Source organism: Pteronotus mesoamericanus, unplaced genomic scaffold, assembly GCF_021234165.1.
Source record: "Pteronotus mesoamericanus isolate MK-2021 breed Mesoamerican mustached bat unplaced genomic scaffold, CSHL_Meso_final contig_182, whole genome shotgun sequence".
In the NCBI taxonomy this organism is placed as follows: domain Eukaryota; kingdom Metazoa; phylum Chordata; class Mammalia; order Chiroptera; family Mormoopidae; genus Pteronotus; species Pteronotus mesoamericanus.
Window position 1 is genome coordinate 5895694 of NW_026555078.1, and position 15812 is coordinate 5911505.

The 15812-nt window shown below is 38.0% G+C and overlaps 1 protein-coding gene across 2 annotated transcripts in view; it reads left to right on the forward strand.

Annotated features, from left to right (window-relative positions):
- The window catches only part of RPS6KA5 (ribosomal protein S6 kinase A5), a 123611-nt gene that overhangs the window by 81094 nt on the left and 26705 nt on the right, over positions 1-15812 (forward strand). For both annotated transcript variants that reach the window (XM_054567148.1, XM_054567149.1), the window contains 2 exons: positions 5674-5757; positions 8124-8227. In XM_054567148.1, coding sequence (XP_054423123.1) covers positions 5674-5757; positions 8124-8227 — 188 coding nt within the window. The remainder of the gene's footprint in view (positions 1-5673; positions 5758-8123; positions 8228-15812) is intronic.

The following is a 15812-nucleotide window of genomic DNA, read 5'->3' on the forward strand; positions in this document are numbered from 1 at the left end:
AGTTTTTCACATTCTTTTCTAAATTTTTGAGTTGGACATCTAGCTCGTTAATAGTTAATCTTTTTAAATAAAACTGAATTTCTAAGAACAGCTTTAGATGTATTTCAGAAGTTCTGATACATAGCATTTCTACTCTTAATCTAATAGCGTAATACTCATTGTGGGGGGCTTTGAGTGGCATGAATTACTTGGAAATGGGCTTTTAATTTTTCAAAAACAGGATTTTTTGTTATCTTTTGGTAAATGAGCTCTAATTTTGCCTTCTTTTTTAGAACAAAATATATATGAATTTATTATTGTCATATTTAAGATTTCCTTTGTGATCTATTACATGGTTAATTTCTATAAATGTCATATGTTTACCTGAAAAGACCATGTGTTCCCTAATTGTTAGATATAAAGTTTTGTATATTTTTTGAACATCAGGCAAACCTTCCATAGTTTCACTAATTACTGTGCTGCTTGATCAGTCAATTACAGAATATGTTAAAATACCCATTATGATTGTGGATTTGTCCATTTCTTGAAGATTCTTCATTTTTGCTGATACAGTTTAAAGGTCTTGAAAAATTTGTGAGGGTATCCAAGTTTGGAATAGTGTTATTCCCCTAGTTAAATGTTCCTCTTAAGATTATGTAGTGACCTTTCCCAATTTTAATAATCCTTTTTACCTTAAAGTTCATTTTCTTGCTAGTAATAAGATACTCCAGCCTTCTGTTGGTTTGTGCTGGTCTGATATATCTTTTCCATCTCTTTACTTTCAATATTTCTTTGTCATTATGTTTTAGGTGTGCCTTTTATAAATAACATATAGCTGGATTTTGTTTTTGATCCAGAGAGTTTCTGTCTTTTAACTGGTGAGTTAAATCTGTATATTATGATTACTGATATATTTTTATATATCTTTTTTCTTCTTACTGTTTTTCTTTTTATCATAGTTTCTCTTTGCTTTCTTCCCTCCTTTCCTGACTTCTATTTAAATGATTAAGATTACTTTATTTCATTTCCCCCTAATGATCTAGAAGTCGTATATATTCTATTTCTGTCCTTTTGGTAGTTATTACCCTGATATTTTTAACTTACATTATGACTTAATAGAGTCCAAAATCAACCATTATGTCCACGATTGTCAGGACTACTCCAAGGACATTGAAGTGTTTTAGCTTCAATTATCCATCTCATTTTACATATTGTTGTTACTTATTATTTTAGTCCCACTTTATATTTCTTCAAATTACTCATTACTATATGTAATTATTATCTTTATTTTATAAATTCAATACTAGTTTAGATTTTTTCATATGTTTACCTGTTTTCTCTGCTCATTGTTGCTTCTTACATCTTACTCTTCTTGTGAGTTCAGTTTATTTTTGAAGTGCACCTTTTAGGTGTTTTTTTTTAGCAAGGATCAGTGAATAATGGTAAACTCTGTATTAATATACCTTTATTTTGCCCTGCATATCCAGTAATTATTTATATATAAGAATGAATGGGCTAGGTTTTTAAAAATATCTTTTTGTTGTAAAATAAAACACAAAAGTATGGCTTAATGAATGAACACTCTTACAACCACTACTCGAGAAATAGAAATGCATCAGCTCTGAATATATTTTTATTTAGTTTGCTTGGGACTCTTGAAACATTCAGAACTTTCTCAAATATATCTTCTATTTTACAAATTCTCTCTTTAGTTGTGTCTACTCTGTTTACGCTGCCTATTTTTTATTGCTATGTTTTTTCATTTATGTAGTTCTCTTCTATTCTTTTTCATATCGTTCTTATCTTTCCTATGCTGCTGTATTGTTACATGGATATTTAACTTCCTTTATATCTTTCCTCTTTTACAACATATTGGTCTCTTATAAATTATTTGTCTACCATTTAAAGTAATCCTTTGTGTTGTATTTATTGAGTCTAGTTTACTGGTTTAGTCATTTGATGCCTCCAGGGCTTTATCAGTGTGAATCCTGGGCCAGCCAACTTGTGGGAATTTCTCTGGTTCTGTTCTGTGTTCCAGAGTATCACCGCATTGGACCAGATTTTCCCACTTTCCTGATACCATGGGGAGAGAATAAATCCATGCCCCAAATCTACGAGAGATACAAACCTAGCAATTTGATTTCACAAGAGGAATGCTTATTTGTTTGTTTTTAAAGCTAGGACCCAAACTGAAACAAACCTGTGCAAGTGGGTGAATTTTATTTTTCTAGTCTTCACATTTACTAGGGTTCAGCTGTTTTAGGTTCCAAGGTTTATGCCAGAGTGTAAACTTCAGTCCACCCCATTTCAGCAGAGGGCCTCATCTTTTGTCTTCATAAAAGTATCAAAACTCACGCTTCGAGATTGCTGAGGCCTGGAAACAAATGACCTGCCTTCCTTTTGGGCAGCGTGGCACCGGTCATACGCCCGCCTGACTGGTTTTCAGTGCCCTCCTAGGGACTGGCACCTGGGGCTGCCTTTTCTAGGGGTTAGAGCACTGTCTTGGGTACTTAGCAACCCAATGTTTATTTAAAATCAAACATTTCTAGGTAATTGTGAGATTTTTCAAAATTAGGGTGGGAAAAAATACAGGATGTAGAAAAACTTGTCATTGGTAATTTACATTTAACTCACAAATTTTTCTGTAATGAGCAGATAAGAATGGGATAAAACATTGGCAAAGAAAAACTAGAAATTATTTAATCTAGTATTTATTGAGAAATACTTGAGAGTTTGGCAGATGAGTTCCTATTCGGATTCGTCTTTAGAAGGAAACCAGTTTTTTTCCCTAACCCAGTGTTATCTGATTCTTCTAAGAAACAATGAAGCCTTTTTGATCAGCTGACCACTTAAGCACAACAATATTCTGTATTATCGGCCAGAATGGTGCACACACACACACTGCTTTTACTATTTTTGTATTCAAACAAATCCTCATGCACAATATTTTAACTTTGTGTTAACTTTAATAAGTAATGTTGCTTGTAAAATAGTGTGGACTTAAATTCTAAATAGGTGGATTCTGTTTTTGAACAAACAGTGAACAGTAACCACAGTACAATTTAGCTGTGCTGTCCCAGCTTTTTTGTACCACAGTGCATGCAGTATGACCCTGCAGCCTTTCCCGCCTCCCACCAGAAACCTGCCCCCCCACCATGCCTCGGGCTGTTGTCTTGGTAGAATTATTGGAATTATCTGGAAGTTAGAACCCAGGAGAAGTAACTGCGGCATTGAGGTGGAGGAAGAGAAGCAGGTGCAGAATTGCAAAGGGCTCAAATGATGGTGTTTTGTTTTGTTTTGTTTTGTTTTGTTTTTTCAAAAAAAGCAAAAACATGAGAGCCTTAAGAAAGGCATTGTCTTGTTTACTGTTATTCATCAGTGACTGGGACTTCCCAACACTTAAGCTTTAATGTTGCTGTCTCTTAGAATTTCTAGCAGATAAATAATCATATATTAATTAAGTAGACACTACTCCCTCATCCAAAAAAAAAAAAATCACCAAAAAACCCAAAAAAACCAGAAAAGCTGAAGTGAGTAAAAAGAGAGCTTGAAGGTGGGGGAAATACATTCCAGCACTTACTGTGGTTCTCAGCTCTGGCTGTGTCGAAACAGTACAGAACTGAGCTGCATGGTTCTTGTTGACAGATAAGTAAGACACCAGCAGTCTTTCTGGCAATAATCAATAAAATCCGTATGATTCATACCCTTTTTACGCTAAACTTACGAATATCTAGGGTTTTGAAGAAGAGAATGCCGCTTTTCATGACTTTCAATTTGTCAAATTTAATCGTTGCCTCATACTTAGGAGGAAATACGTGTGATTTCAAAATGGTTTGTGACATGGAGTTGCCTATAAATGAAAATGAAAATGAATATTTGCTAAAAAAGAAAAGAAAATATTTATTTGCTTATAGTTTTCTAAATAAAGATCTAGAAAGTCAATAAATTGAAACCCATTATCTTTTCACTCATAAACCAGTTTGGAGAATTGCTTTTACCTAAACTTGATTTAGCATATAATGTTCTCAAGATGCCTTAAGATGAGAGTAAGCAATAAACAGATGGCTTAGTGATTTTTCTGTGTTTCTCCATGTCAGCTATATAGTGATATTTGCTTAATATCCAAAGAAAGGATTATTGTATGATAAATAGTATATTAACTAAAAAATAGTTTTATGAAGTTTGAGTTTTTTTAAAAAGTTAATTTTGTAGCATTTCTTTTTAAATAATTCAGTGAATAGATTAATACTTTCTAATGTGCACATTTTTTCTAAGCATGTCTAACAAAATGTTAAAAATTATTCATTAGTTTTTATACACAAGTTTCTATGAAATTTATTTAGCTTTAATTTTTCTTCAAAATTAGCGTTTGGTACTGAAATGATGAAGCAGAGAGAGAAAAACATTTGATGTGTGATTTATATTAGCTCTTCAATAACATTCTGCCAGGTAACAAAAATGTTTTTGCAGATCTGTGCATAATTGAATTATTTCTTTAAATTTCTAGGTGGGTAGTATCTTTCAGTATAGGTAGCACATAAAAAGAAAGAAATTAATTATAGACTATATCTTATTTTTAGTTATATACATATATTACATTTAAGTAGTTTTAATACATTTATTATTACAGTATTTAAATAAGTTTATGACATTCACTGTTTAGGGGCTTAACTTTCAGCCAACAGAGTAGTGGACTCCTACCACTTCTATAACATTTTTAGAATAGTGTTTTTTATGTTAAAAATTGGTAAATAAGAGGAATACTTATTTTTCTTAAACCTTACTAGTGGAAGAAGAGTCAAGTATAAATTGAAAAGCTTCCTCTAAAATAATTTTGTAAAAGTATTTTAATGGCACCAAAGTGCCTTTAAAAGTTTGTTATAATGATACAAATGTATATTATTACAGAGGAATTATTTATCCCTATTTAATATATCTGCATTACAGGTTAGATGTTTGTCACATTGGGATGTGTCCTATGACACAGTTGATTATTTTAAAAATTGTTTTAGTTTTTAAAACTAATTTTTTAGCTAATATATAAAACAAGCTATTTTTAAAACTCTACAAAGGATAAAGAACTGACTTGAAGAGAAAACCTCTTTTTTTAAAAGACAGTTTGTTCATCATCATTAAACTATTAGCAGTGGCAAACCTAGGCAAGATGGTATGGTAGGAAAAATTTTTTTGCTTCTTTTTTTATCTTTGGGTTCCTTATTCCCCTTCTTAGCAATTGGCCTTCCTTCCCCCTCCAGGTTTTTCTAGTGTTTTCCCAATCTTGCCTATCTGAAAATAAAGCTATCCATAGTACAGTGTTAGATAGTTCATGTTATCCTACTAGGACTATTTGCATTCTTTCAGAAAAGAAAGATTAAAAAAAAACAATTGAAATCTACACGTAAACAGAAAAGAAAGAGAATGAATGGATTCATGAGTGGAAGGGAGGGTGCATGGGTGAGCGAATGATGGTAGGTTGCAGGCACGGGCAGGCTCCACTTACCCAGGGCTCATACTGTGTAAGTGATGGTCCACCCTGGTGAGAAGAGGACCTGTCAAGTAGAGTCTGCCACTGTGTCACTTCGCTCTATGTGGTAATTAACCTCAACCACTGACATGTAGTATGAACTTGCTCTTCTTGTCACTTGTCATACTAGCTTGAAATCAAGTCCCTTTTTGTTTGATTGTTTGTTTAAGGCTGAAAGAGCATATTCCTTTTGTGGAACTATTGAATATATGGCACCAGATATTGTCAGAGGGGGAGATTCGGGACACGACAAGGTATGTGCTATTTTTGACACTTCTTTATATAGCTCTATAAAATGTATAGTAAGAATCCCAGTTAATAACTTAGGCACGGTCTCTTCAACAGAGTCTTCTTTCTGGTGTTGTCTTACCTTTATTTTTCTCTCCCCTTTGCTATACATGAAAACATTGTGATATCCAGTGTTTTGGAGGAAAAAGATAATAGAAAGGTTAGGACATTCTAGAGTTCCCATTTTTCAGGTTTTATTGGTGAGGATAATTTTTTGTTTTATAGAGTAACATTCAGTTCTTCAAATAATTTTTACGTTATTTCCATTAAAAGAGTCTATATCTTGAGCGAAGCACCAGTTGTAACTCTGCTTAAAACAAGAGCCATTCATTTTTTCTTGCATGGGACCTCAGCTTTTAGGACACAGCTGAGCCACAGTGCAGTACAGAGGGGTCACCGAATGCATAAACCACATGCTGTTCCCGACTGCGTCCTGCTGAAGGACTTTGGACAGTGCTTATTGGCATTGTTGATTTTTTTGTTAGAAAAACATACAAAACATAGTTGACTGTTTCACCTTTAGTTGATTTTTACTTTCAAAGAGATCATTGAAAAGGAAGTCTTTGCTATTTTCTTATTCCCAATTTCTGCTTTTAATTTTGTAGATATACTGAAGGGTTTCTTGATTATCTCTTCAACAGAAGTAATCATTGTAAGAATCCCTGGAGAAAGAAAATAATTGTTTTTAAGCATTCGAGCGAGGCTGTTTGTTTTCCTAAGCCCTCTAAAGAGCTCGGGTTTTTTTCTGCTCACTTTCCTTTGTGTATACAAAATGGAGGCTGTGAGGAGGCCTTCTAAGTAGTTATGTTATAAAATCTAGGTACCGTAATTTTTCTTCTTGTATTAAAAGGAACAGGCTTATTCAGTACTTTATTAATAACTTTCTCCAAATAAGGGATTTTGACTAATTTTTGCTCCTCACCCTTCTTTTTCCCTCAACCCCTTTCAAAACCCTATATATACAGTCCAGATATCTTAAGTGTGGAGAATGTTTGCTAATGACTTACCACATATCTAAATCCTGTTCTTTTAAGTTTTCATGACTAGGAATCTGATTGTAGAGCTGTATCAATTTTAAGAGTGTCAATTGAAATCCAGCAGCGGAATGTCCTGAGGGTCCTGACTCAGATGGCGTAGAACTGCTTGAATAAATAAAAGAATTGAATTGCTGGTTTAGTTTGCTTCAAGGTATTCTTTGAAACTATTGGGAAATTTGGAAGCAATTTATACCTATTAAAATTTGAAAATTACTTTCTCTGACCTAATGAAACCAATTTTTAGGAAATAAAACTGTGTATTACTGCTAGAATTTCTGCATACCTGAGGTCCAAACTACAGCTGAGTCAGTGGGAATTCATGGAATACCTTGAGGGCTTTGAGTTAATTAAATGAGATGTAATGTATGCAAAGTGCTCAGCACTGTGTGCCTGCTTGCACACACTCTTGTGATTTCAATCTGCTGATCCTGTTTTATATGTCATTGTTATGTATTTCCTTTAAAATAGCTCTAGGCTCATAAATTTTGCATCATTTTTCCCTAAAACCTTGGCTCTGAAATTTGGAAGCAGAGAGTTTGAAATTTTAGCATCCAGTTAATGTCTCATTGGCATAAGCTGTTATATTCAACCATTATTGAAATCTTGATTTGCATTAATTATAAAAGAAACAATTTGCAATACATCAGAATTCTTTAAATTGTATGTAATTTGCTGTGTTCTCATTTCAGGTAACTACATTTACAAATTGGTTTTCAATTTAGATCACATTTTGTTTTATATTATTTTAAATCTCATTCATACCACAAATTAAGACTATTAGATATATGTGATAAGTTATATCACAGAGGAATTGATTTAGGTGGTTGTGAAAAGCACACCTTTAGATGTTTTTTTTTCATTTTTTTCTTTAAGTATTTTATATTATTTATTGGAACTATGTAATTATTAAAAATGCTAATCAGTACTTCTCCCCTCCATCATAAATCTAAAGATTTCACTTAAAATTTTTTAAATTTAATTTAAATTTAAAGAAAAACTTTTTTAATTAACCAAAATAAAACCATTACTAGGTTAGAAAATAATTAGAACACTTTTATCTTATCGATTGACAGCCTAAATGTTTAAATTATGTTCTGAGGATACCTGGATATTTGTTTTCTAAATATCTTTCTTGCATGTGCTAATTTAATACTCCTTGCACAAAAAGCTACGTACAAAATCTTTTTGTTAAAACTATATTCCAAATAGGTAGCTTTATTTTGTTCATTTTTTTCTTTCTTATAAATTATACATTAGTTAATATTCTATCAAGTGAAATCACTGTTGTTTTGTAGGCAGTGGACTGGTGGAGTTTAGGTGTTCTAATGTATGAGTTACTAACTGGAGCGTCTCCTTTCACTGTTGATGGGGAGAAGAATTCCCAGGCTGAGATCTCTAGGTAAGACTTAACAAAATAAAATGAATGTATTGTTACCACAAAGGCAATGGTCAAATTTCTGTAATTCAGATGATGGAAAAAAATGATTTTCTGAATGGGGATAGATAAAGTTATGTTTCAGTGGCTAATTTCCATTTATAATCATACAGATGTAGATAGATAACCTTTACATTTCTTTGTATTTTATGTGCCCAGATAGATCTTAACGGTTCATAGGGATAGGGCCATAATCTTTGTGTATTCCAAAGCATTGGCATGTTCTCTTATCCTAGTAAGCACATGGTGTATTAAAGTTTATCTGATGGACACTTTCTTCCCACTATATACATATTATAATTTCTTTGTGACTTTAACATAAACAGTAGTGTTATTTTTCATCTTACGTGCATAGGCTTAATTGAAACAAATACCATAAAGTCACCCTCTTATAGGTTATCTTAGCATCATTCTATTACTTTCCTTCATAGCGGTTATGAAATTGTATTGTTACATTTTTGCTTATAATTATTTGATTAATGTCGGTCTGTCCCACTAGATTGTAAGCTCTGTGAGAGCAAAGGGCATGCCTGGCTTTGATCCGCAACATTGTGTGCTCAGGTGCCTGTCAGCTCAGTTACTATGCAGAATTCAATAAATATTTTTGGAATGAAGTAAATTAATAAACAAACAAACAACAGTGATAAAACATTATATTACTTACTAGTTATGTTTTTGTCCTGTTTTTACTTAACTGTATAACTTTGAGAACAGATTTGACATTAAAAATTAAAAATTGGGACTTCTTACCAAGATGAAAAAACAAGAACCAGATTTACTTCCCTGCCTGAAACAATTTTTAAAATGGGAAAAATATCTGAAAGAACAATGTTGAAGGCATTGATCATCTAGCAATGAAGGACAGTGAGCACTGAGAGACGGCGGTGCACGGGGCGAGCCCTACAATTGCCCAGCTTACTGCCTTCAAGGGGTGTCCAGGCTTCAGTGCAGGGAGGGGAGCCAGGCAGAGCTGAGACGGAGCTGAGAGTCCAGGAAGACCCAGGCAGGCAGAGCTGGAGGGCAGGGGGTCGGAGAGGAGAGGGCTGCAGAGAGAGAGAAGTTGAGAGCTTTGCAGAAGGTACCCCTCAAGTATTCCTTCAGTTAAGTGTTGATAAGCACACGTGAGCAGGAACTACTCAGTACACTTAAGATGTGATTTCTATCCAAGTTGATCTATAGGTTCAACACAATTACAATCCCAGTGGAATTTTTTTCTTTTTTTGCTAAAAATTGATAACCTGGGTTTTATAGAAAATACAGTGAACCTAGAATAGCCAAATCATCTTTGAAAAAGTAGTCTTAAGTTTATTTCAAGACTTAGAAGCTAGAATAATTAAGACACTGTGATATTTGTATCAAGATAGACAAATATTCAGTGAAATAGTCATTGAAACAGAAACAGAACCACACAGATATGGGCAACTGATTTTTTTTAACAAAGGCGCGAAGTCAGTTTGATAGAGAAAAGATAGTCTTTTCAATAAATGATGGCCATCTTAAGGGGATAAAATGAACTTCTAGAAATACTTTGCACCATGTAGAAAAATTAGCTAAAAAATGATCATTAACCTAAATGTAAAATCTAAAACTATAGAAATTTCTGTAAGAAAACAGAAAGAAAAATCTTTGCGACCTTGAATTAGGTAAAGGTTTTTTAGATACAACACAAAAAGTGCAAGACACAAAAGAAAGCGTTGATAAGTTGGACTCCATCAGATTTTTGCTGTTCAAAAGCAACTGTTTAGAAAAAAAGAGAATGGAAAGGCAAGCCACAGACTTGGATTCAATCATAAATCATACCCGGAAAGGACTGGTATCCAGAATGTGTAAAGAACTCTCAAAACTCAAGGTGAAAAAACTCTCCATTTTTTAAAATGGGCAAAATATTTAATCAGACAATTAACCAAAGAAAATCTCTGGGTGGCAAATAAGCACAGGAAAAGATGGCCAACATCATTAGACTTTAGGGGAATGCAAATTAAACCACAATGAGATACCACCATACCCTAGAATGGCTAAAAATAAAGAGCCTATCTTAGGGTTTTCCAGAGAAAGAGAAACAAAAGGACATATAAAAGGAGATTTATTACAGGGAATCAGCGGACACAATTATGAGGACTGAGACATCCACGGCCTGCCATCTGCAAGCTGGAGCCCCAGGAAAGCCGGTAGTTCCCAGGGCAGAAGCCCAGTATCCAGGTTAAGCAGGAAGGGACTGAATCCTCCCTCTGCTTTTTTTTTCTTTCTTTCTTTTCCTTTTTTCTTTCTTTTTTCTTTTTTTTTTTTAATCTATTCAGGCCCTAAATGGATTGGATGGTGCCCACCCACATTAAGGAGAGGATTCAAATGCTAATCTCGTGAGGAAGCAGTCTCACAGACACACTCAGAAATGTTTAATCTGGGCAACCTATGGCCCAATCATGTGACACTCAAAAATTAATCATCACAAATTCACCCCTTGTCAACTTGGCAGCCATTTGCATCTCCCTGTACCATACCTAATCTCCAAACAAAGACAAATCACAAGCCATGTTCCACCTGGTGTGGAACAGGGTAAGACCGGTGGGTTTCCGAGGCAACGCTGTGTGGAATAGAAGTGTCTGTTCTGGCTAGAATGAAATGCTGTCCCTTCCGTAACAGAAGCAGTCCACTGTAGTCGGTCTGCCGCCGGCTGGCTGGCTGGGCCCAGGGATCGATGCCATAGTGGGCACTCAGTGTTGGTTTCTGCCGCTGGCATTTTGAGTGCTCGGTGGCAGCCCCAGCCACGTCCGTCCTGGTGAGTAGAAGTGCATGTGTGGCCTCCATCCCCGCCACCACAGCTGTCTCTTTCAGGAGCCCACCGGGTGGCGATGGGGTGACGGGAGGACGAGGCTGACTGGTATCCACAGAGCAGACCGTTCTGTCCCCTGATCAATAAAATCCTCCTCTGCTGACGTCACTCTGATGAGAATTCACATGGTACGCGGATGTCTTCGCATTTTTTCCCCTTCAGAGAGGTCTGTCCAGACGCCTCTTCCCTGGATATCTTTGCCCACCAGACTTCCTTGTCACCAGTTTCTTGAACATGTTCCTGCCAAGCCCCTGACCGCCCAGTCAGACCATTGGCCACAGCCCGTTAGTTGGTATAAAATCACACGTCTGGTCTTTTCTCCTAAGCAAAATGAACAGCCAGGTGCACTGCTCAAAGCTCTGCCCGTTGGAAAGATTTCCCCCCGCTGCTGCCCTTCAGAGATGTCGCAGAGAGGAGATGTAGTGCTACAGCTGTCCGCTTTCCAGCGGCGCCTGCGTTACCACGCAGAACCATCTGTAAAGTTGGCCCGCATCTTTTCATCCCCTGACAGCTGCCGTAGGGAGCTCCCTGTGAGGCTGGCAGAGAGAAGGCAGTGTGCAGGAGCGGGGGCCGTGGACATTCAGCTACCTCTTTATGTAACTGACTTGTGGCTTCAGGGCCTGCTCAGGCCTGGTCTCATGCATACGGCTGCATGAGATGATGGAGTGTCGCTGTGCATGCCCAACTGCATGGCTTCGTCCATCGGATAACACTCAGTTTTAAGTCTCAGGACAAAAGTAACGTGGGGGCCCACAGTTAAGCGTTTAGTCTCTATTAAGGCCCAATAGCAGACCAGTAGCTGTTTCTCAAAAGGGGTGTAGTTATCTGCCAAAGATGGTAGGGTTTTGCTCCAAAATTCTAGGGGCCTATGTTGCAGTTCACCTATCAGGGCTGCCAAAGGCTCTAAACAGCATCCCTACCTGCCCCCAAAACCTCAGGTACCATTGGACCTGCTGGGTCATATGGTCCAGGTGGCAGAGCAGCTCGACCAGCAACCTGGACCTGTTGCAGAGCCTTCTCTTGTTCTAGTCCCCACTCAACAGCAGCCTTTCAGGTCACTTTGTAAATGGGCCGGGGTAACACATCCGAATGGGGAATATGTTGCCTCCAGACTCCAAAGAGGCCCACTAGGCCTTGTGCTTCCTTTTTTGTCATAGGAAGGGTCAGATGCAACAACCAATTCTTCACGTTAGAAGGGTTATCTTGACGTTCCTGCACACCAGTGGACTTGCAGAAATAACTAAGGATAGAAGGCCCCCGAATTATGGTCAAATTTATTTTCCACCCTCTGACACACAAGTGGTTTTACTTCTTGCTCACTAGGCCAAATCAGCATAAAGTCGTCAATAGAATGGATCAGTGTGATAATCTTATGGAAGGGAAAGGTAATCAAGATCTTTGCAAAACAAATGATGCTGTAGCGCTGGAGAGTTGCTATACGCCTGTGGCAGGACAGCGAAGGTACATTCCTGGCCTTGCCAGCTGAAAGCAACTCCTTTTGGTGGCCTCGTGCACAGGGATGGAGAAGAAAGGCATACGCCGGATCAACAGCAGCATGCCAGGTACCAAGGGATGTATTCCTATGCTCAAGAGGTGAAACTGCATCTGGAACAGCAGCTGCATTGGAGTTACCACCTGGTTGAAACTTGCAGGAATCCTCTGTTATCGTCCGAGATTCACCCGTCCTCTGCATAGGCCAGATAGACGAGCTGAATGGGAATGTGGTGAGGATCAGCACTCTGGCATCTTTCAAGTCTTTGATGGTGGCACTCGTCTCGGCAATACCCCAGAAATGAAGTATTGCTTTTGATTTACTATTCTTCTATGTAGAGACATTTCTAATGGCTTCCACTTGGTCTTTCCAGCCATAATTGTCTTGACTCCGTAGGTCAGGGAACCAAGTGTGGGGGTTCAGCCGGCTGCTGGGTACGTCTGTTCCAATTATGCATTCTGGACCTGCAGAAATAACCCCCAGCTGGGGACCCCTGAACCCACTGTGAGAGGGGACGACGCTAAAACACCACTGATCACCTGACTCCCACAAGCCTCTACTCTGATTAGCGGCCCACAGGGAGGTTTTGGGTCATCTGAAATCGTGTCAGTTCAAAACCAGTGTTCAGTAGTCCTCGAAAGGCCTGATATTTTGGTAAAAGGCCGTAGGTCCCTTTGGGGGAAGTCTGGGAGGAAGATTAACAGTATAAATTTTGGGGCTCTTTTCTCCCCGTCATGCACTCATGAAGTGTGCCTGGGCTGCTTCACGAAGCGTAAGCTGGCTCAGCTGTGGGGATTGACTGAGGGGCAGTTGCCTGGGAGGAGGGTGAGACCGATGACCAAGGGGCGCAAGGGAGCTTTGGGCGGTGGTGTTGGGTGTGTTCATTATCCCGACTGTGGTGCCGGTTTCACAGGGGTACGCGTACGTCAGAGCTTACCGAGCTGTATGCTTTGTATGTGGGAAGTTGTACATCAGTTTTACTTCAATTAAAAAATTTAACAGAACTTTTTACAGGATGGATTAGGAAATGAAACATTTCTTGCTATCCCAGCTATTTAATGCTGAAGTTAAGTGACCTGGAATGTTTCCTGTTAAATTTGTTTGTTTTTATTCTTGTTTACTCTGTTACAGTTGTCCCAATGGTCCCCCTTAGCCCTCCTCGTCCTGCCCCATCCCCCAGTCCCAGAGTCCACCCCCACCCCGTTGTCCATGTCCATGGGTCTTTTGTACATGTCCTATGACCACTCCCTTCCCCTTCTTGTTAAATTTTTAGTTAAAATCATGCCTGTTATTAAAAATACTAAATATGGCTCAACTTATTTTAAATGGACTGTTTGGCAGTTTAAACATGTTTCAGAATTATAGAAAACCTTGGCTACAAGTCTTGAGAATCCTAGTCCCGTCTCAAGGTCACATCTGTCATAGCAACAGGTACGTGCAAAGGGTAGCCTTCACCTGACAACGTGAAGTAGTGGCCCTCTGTCTAATTCCACTCTTTTTGATTCTAAGACACAAGCAGTCTTCTTAATGTTTCTTTCCACCCAGGTGTGCCTGTAGAGAGAGAGCACATTGCTGGTTATGATGGCAGGGGCATTCTGAGCCAAGTGCTGTTCCAGTTCAAATGGCTTTTATTGCCCCTAGTTCAGTCAGTTGGCATTCTGGTTGGAGAAGGAGAAGGAGCCAGAGTTAGACTCCTAAAATCTTACAACCAGAGCAAATTTTTCAAGAATTTAAGTAGCGTTTTTTTCCCCTTTAATCAATTAATTATTCTCTTTGTCATGTTAATATTTTGTTTAAAACTTGATGTTAACTTATGATTCCCTGTTTTTTTTGTGGCTTTTACTGTTTTGTTCCTGAAATACATAAACAGTGTAATGATTGAATTATCTTCCATTACCTTTCCCTTTCAAGATAATCATTCTGATTGTCTTTGCTGGTGTCAAATCTTTCCCAGTCTGTTCTTCTAAAAATATGCACCATTAAGATAAATGTATCATTTATCCCCAAATGTCTTAATTAACCAGGGCTCTTGCTCATCCTTGAATTCTCCCATTCCTTAATTATTATAATCTTCCCTGAACCCTACGTATTTTTTATAGTTTTTACCTAAGAGATGCTTCAAAATAGTGTATTTTCCAAGTTATCAATTTGCCTACTGTTGTCTACAGGTAGCCTAAAATCAGAACAGGATTGTTTTTCTGGTGCATCATATTTCAAAGTAAAAGAATTTCGAATGAGAATAAAACTTTCTCAGTGATGTAAGGACCCCTTCATCGTGTCCCTGGGAGTCATCTCTGTTCTTTCTGAGTGCCACCGATGAACGGAAGGCACGATTGTCTAAGGTATTTTCAAGGGACCCCCTTCACAGGAGCAACTTTAGTTATATAGGAATTTTTCCCACTTAAGATAAGCTGGAGGCAGCCTCCTCCAGCCTCTGCACGTCAGTCCTGGTTCTGTCCTCTGAAGAACACAGGGAAGTTCTGTTGTTTCTTCCAGATGCTGCTTTAGGTATTCGACAACTAATTTTTCTCTAGAGTAACCTTTTCTCATTCTCTCACTGGTTATAAGAAATCGTATCCCAATTCCTCATATCTTGGTACCGGTTTGGAGAAATACTAAGCTGTCAACATTCTAGATTTGAGTGATTGCTTTTTAGCTTTTCTGTGAGTCTTTCTTGTTTTTATTTCATGTTTGTAGCATGTGCTTCTCTTACTGGCATGACTCCTGCTAGCTTTTGTTGCCTCTCCGTGTAGAGCTTCTTGTAAGGAGCATGTCCCTGCTGCACAGGAAGGCGTCCGCCCGTCACTGGCATCTCCCTCAGTCTGCCTACCTGGCCCACCCCCAGGAGCCCTGCGCTGACTGGGACTTTTGTCAGCCATGGTTCCTGACTGCACCCTCCGCCAGGAGTCGGGACACAAGGTTCTGTTCGCAGCTCTTCCATCATCTCTGACAGGGTTGTTTGTCTCACTTTCTCTGCCTTTGAAATGTAGAAAATGTTTGCCAAGACATGTTTATTTGGTTCCTCATTTTCCATCAGTAAAATATGCTTTCTTAATATGTTCATTGTACATTATAACATTATTGAATTCAGGTCTTACCAGTATCCAAATAATGATACTAAACAGGGTTCTAACTGTACTATTTAGGCCAGGGGTTGGCAAACGACTGTCCTCAGGCCACATCCGTCCTGCTGCCTGTGTTCGTGCTGCTGCCCAAGAACTGAGTGG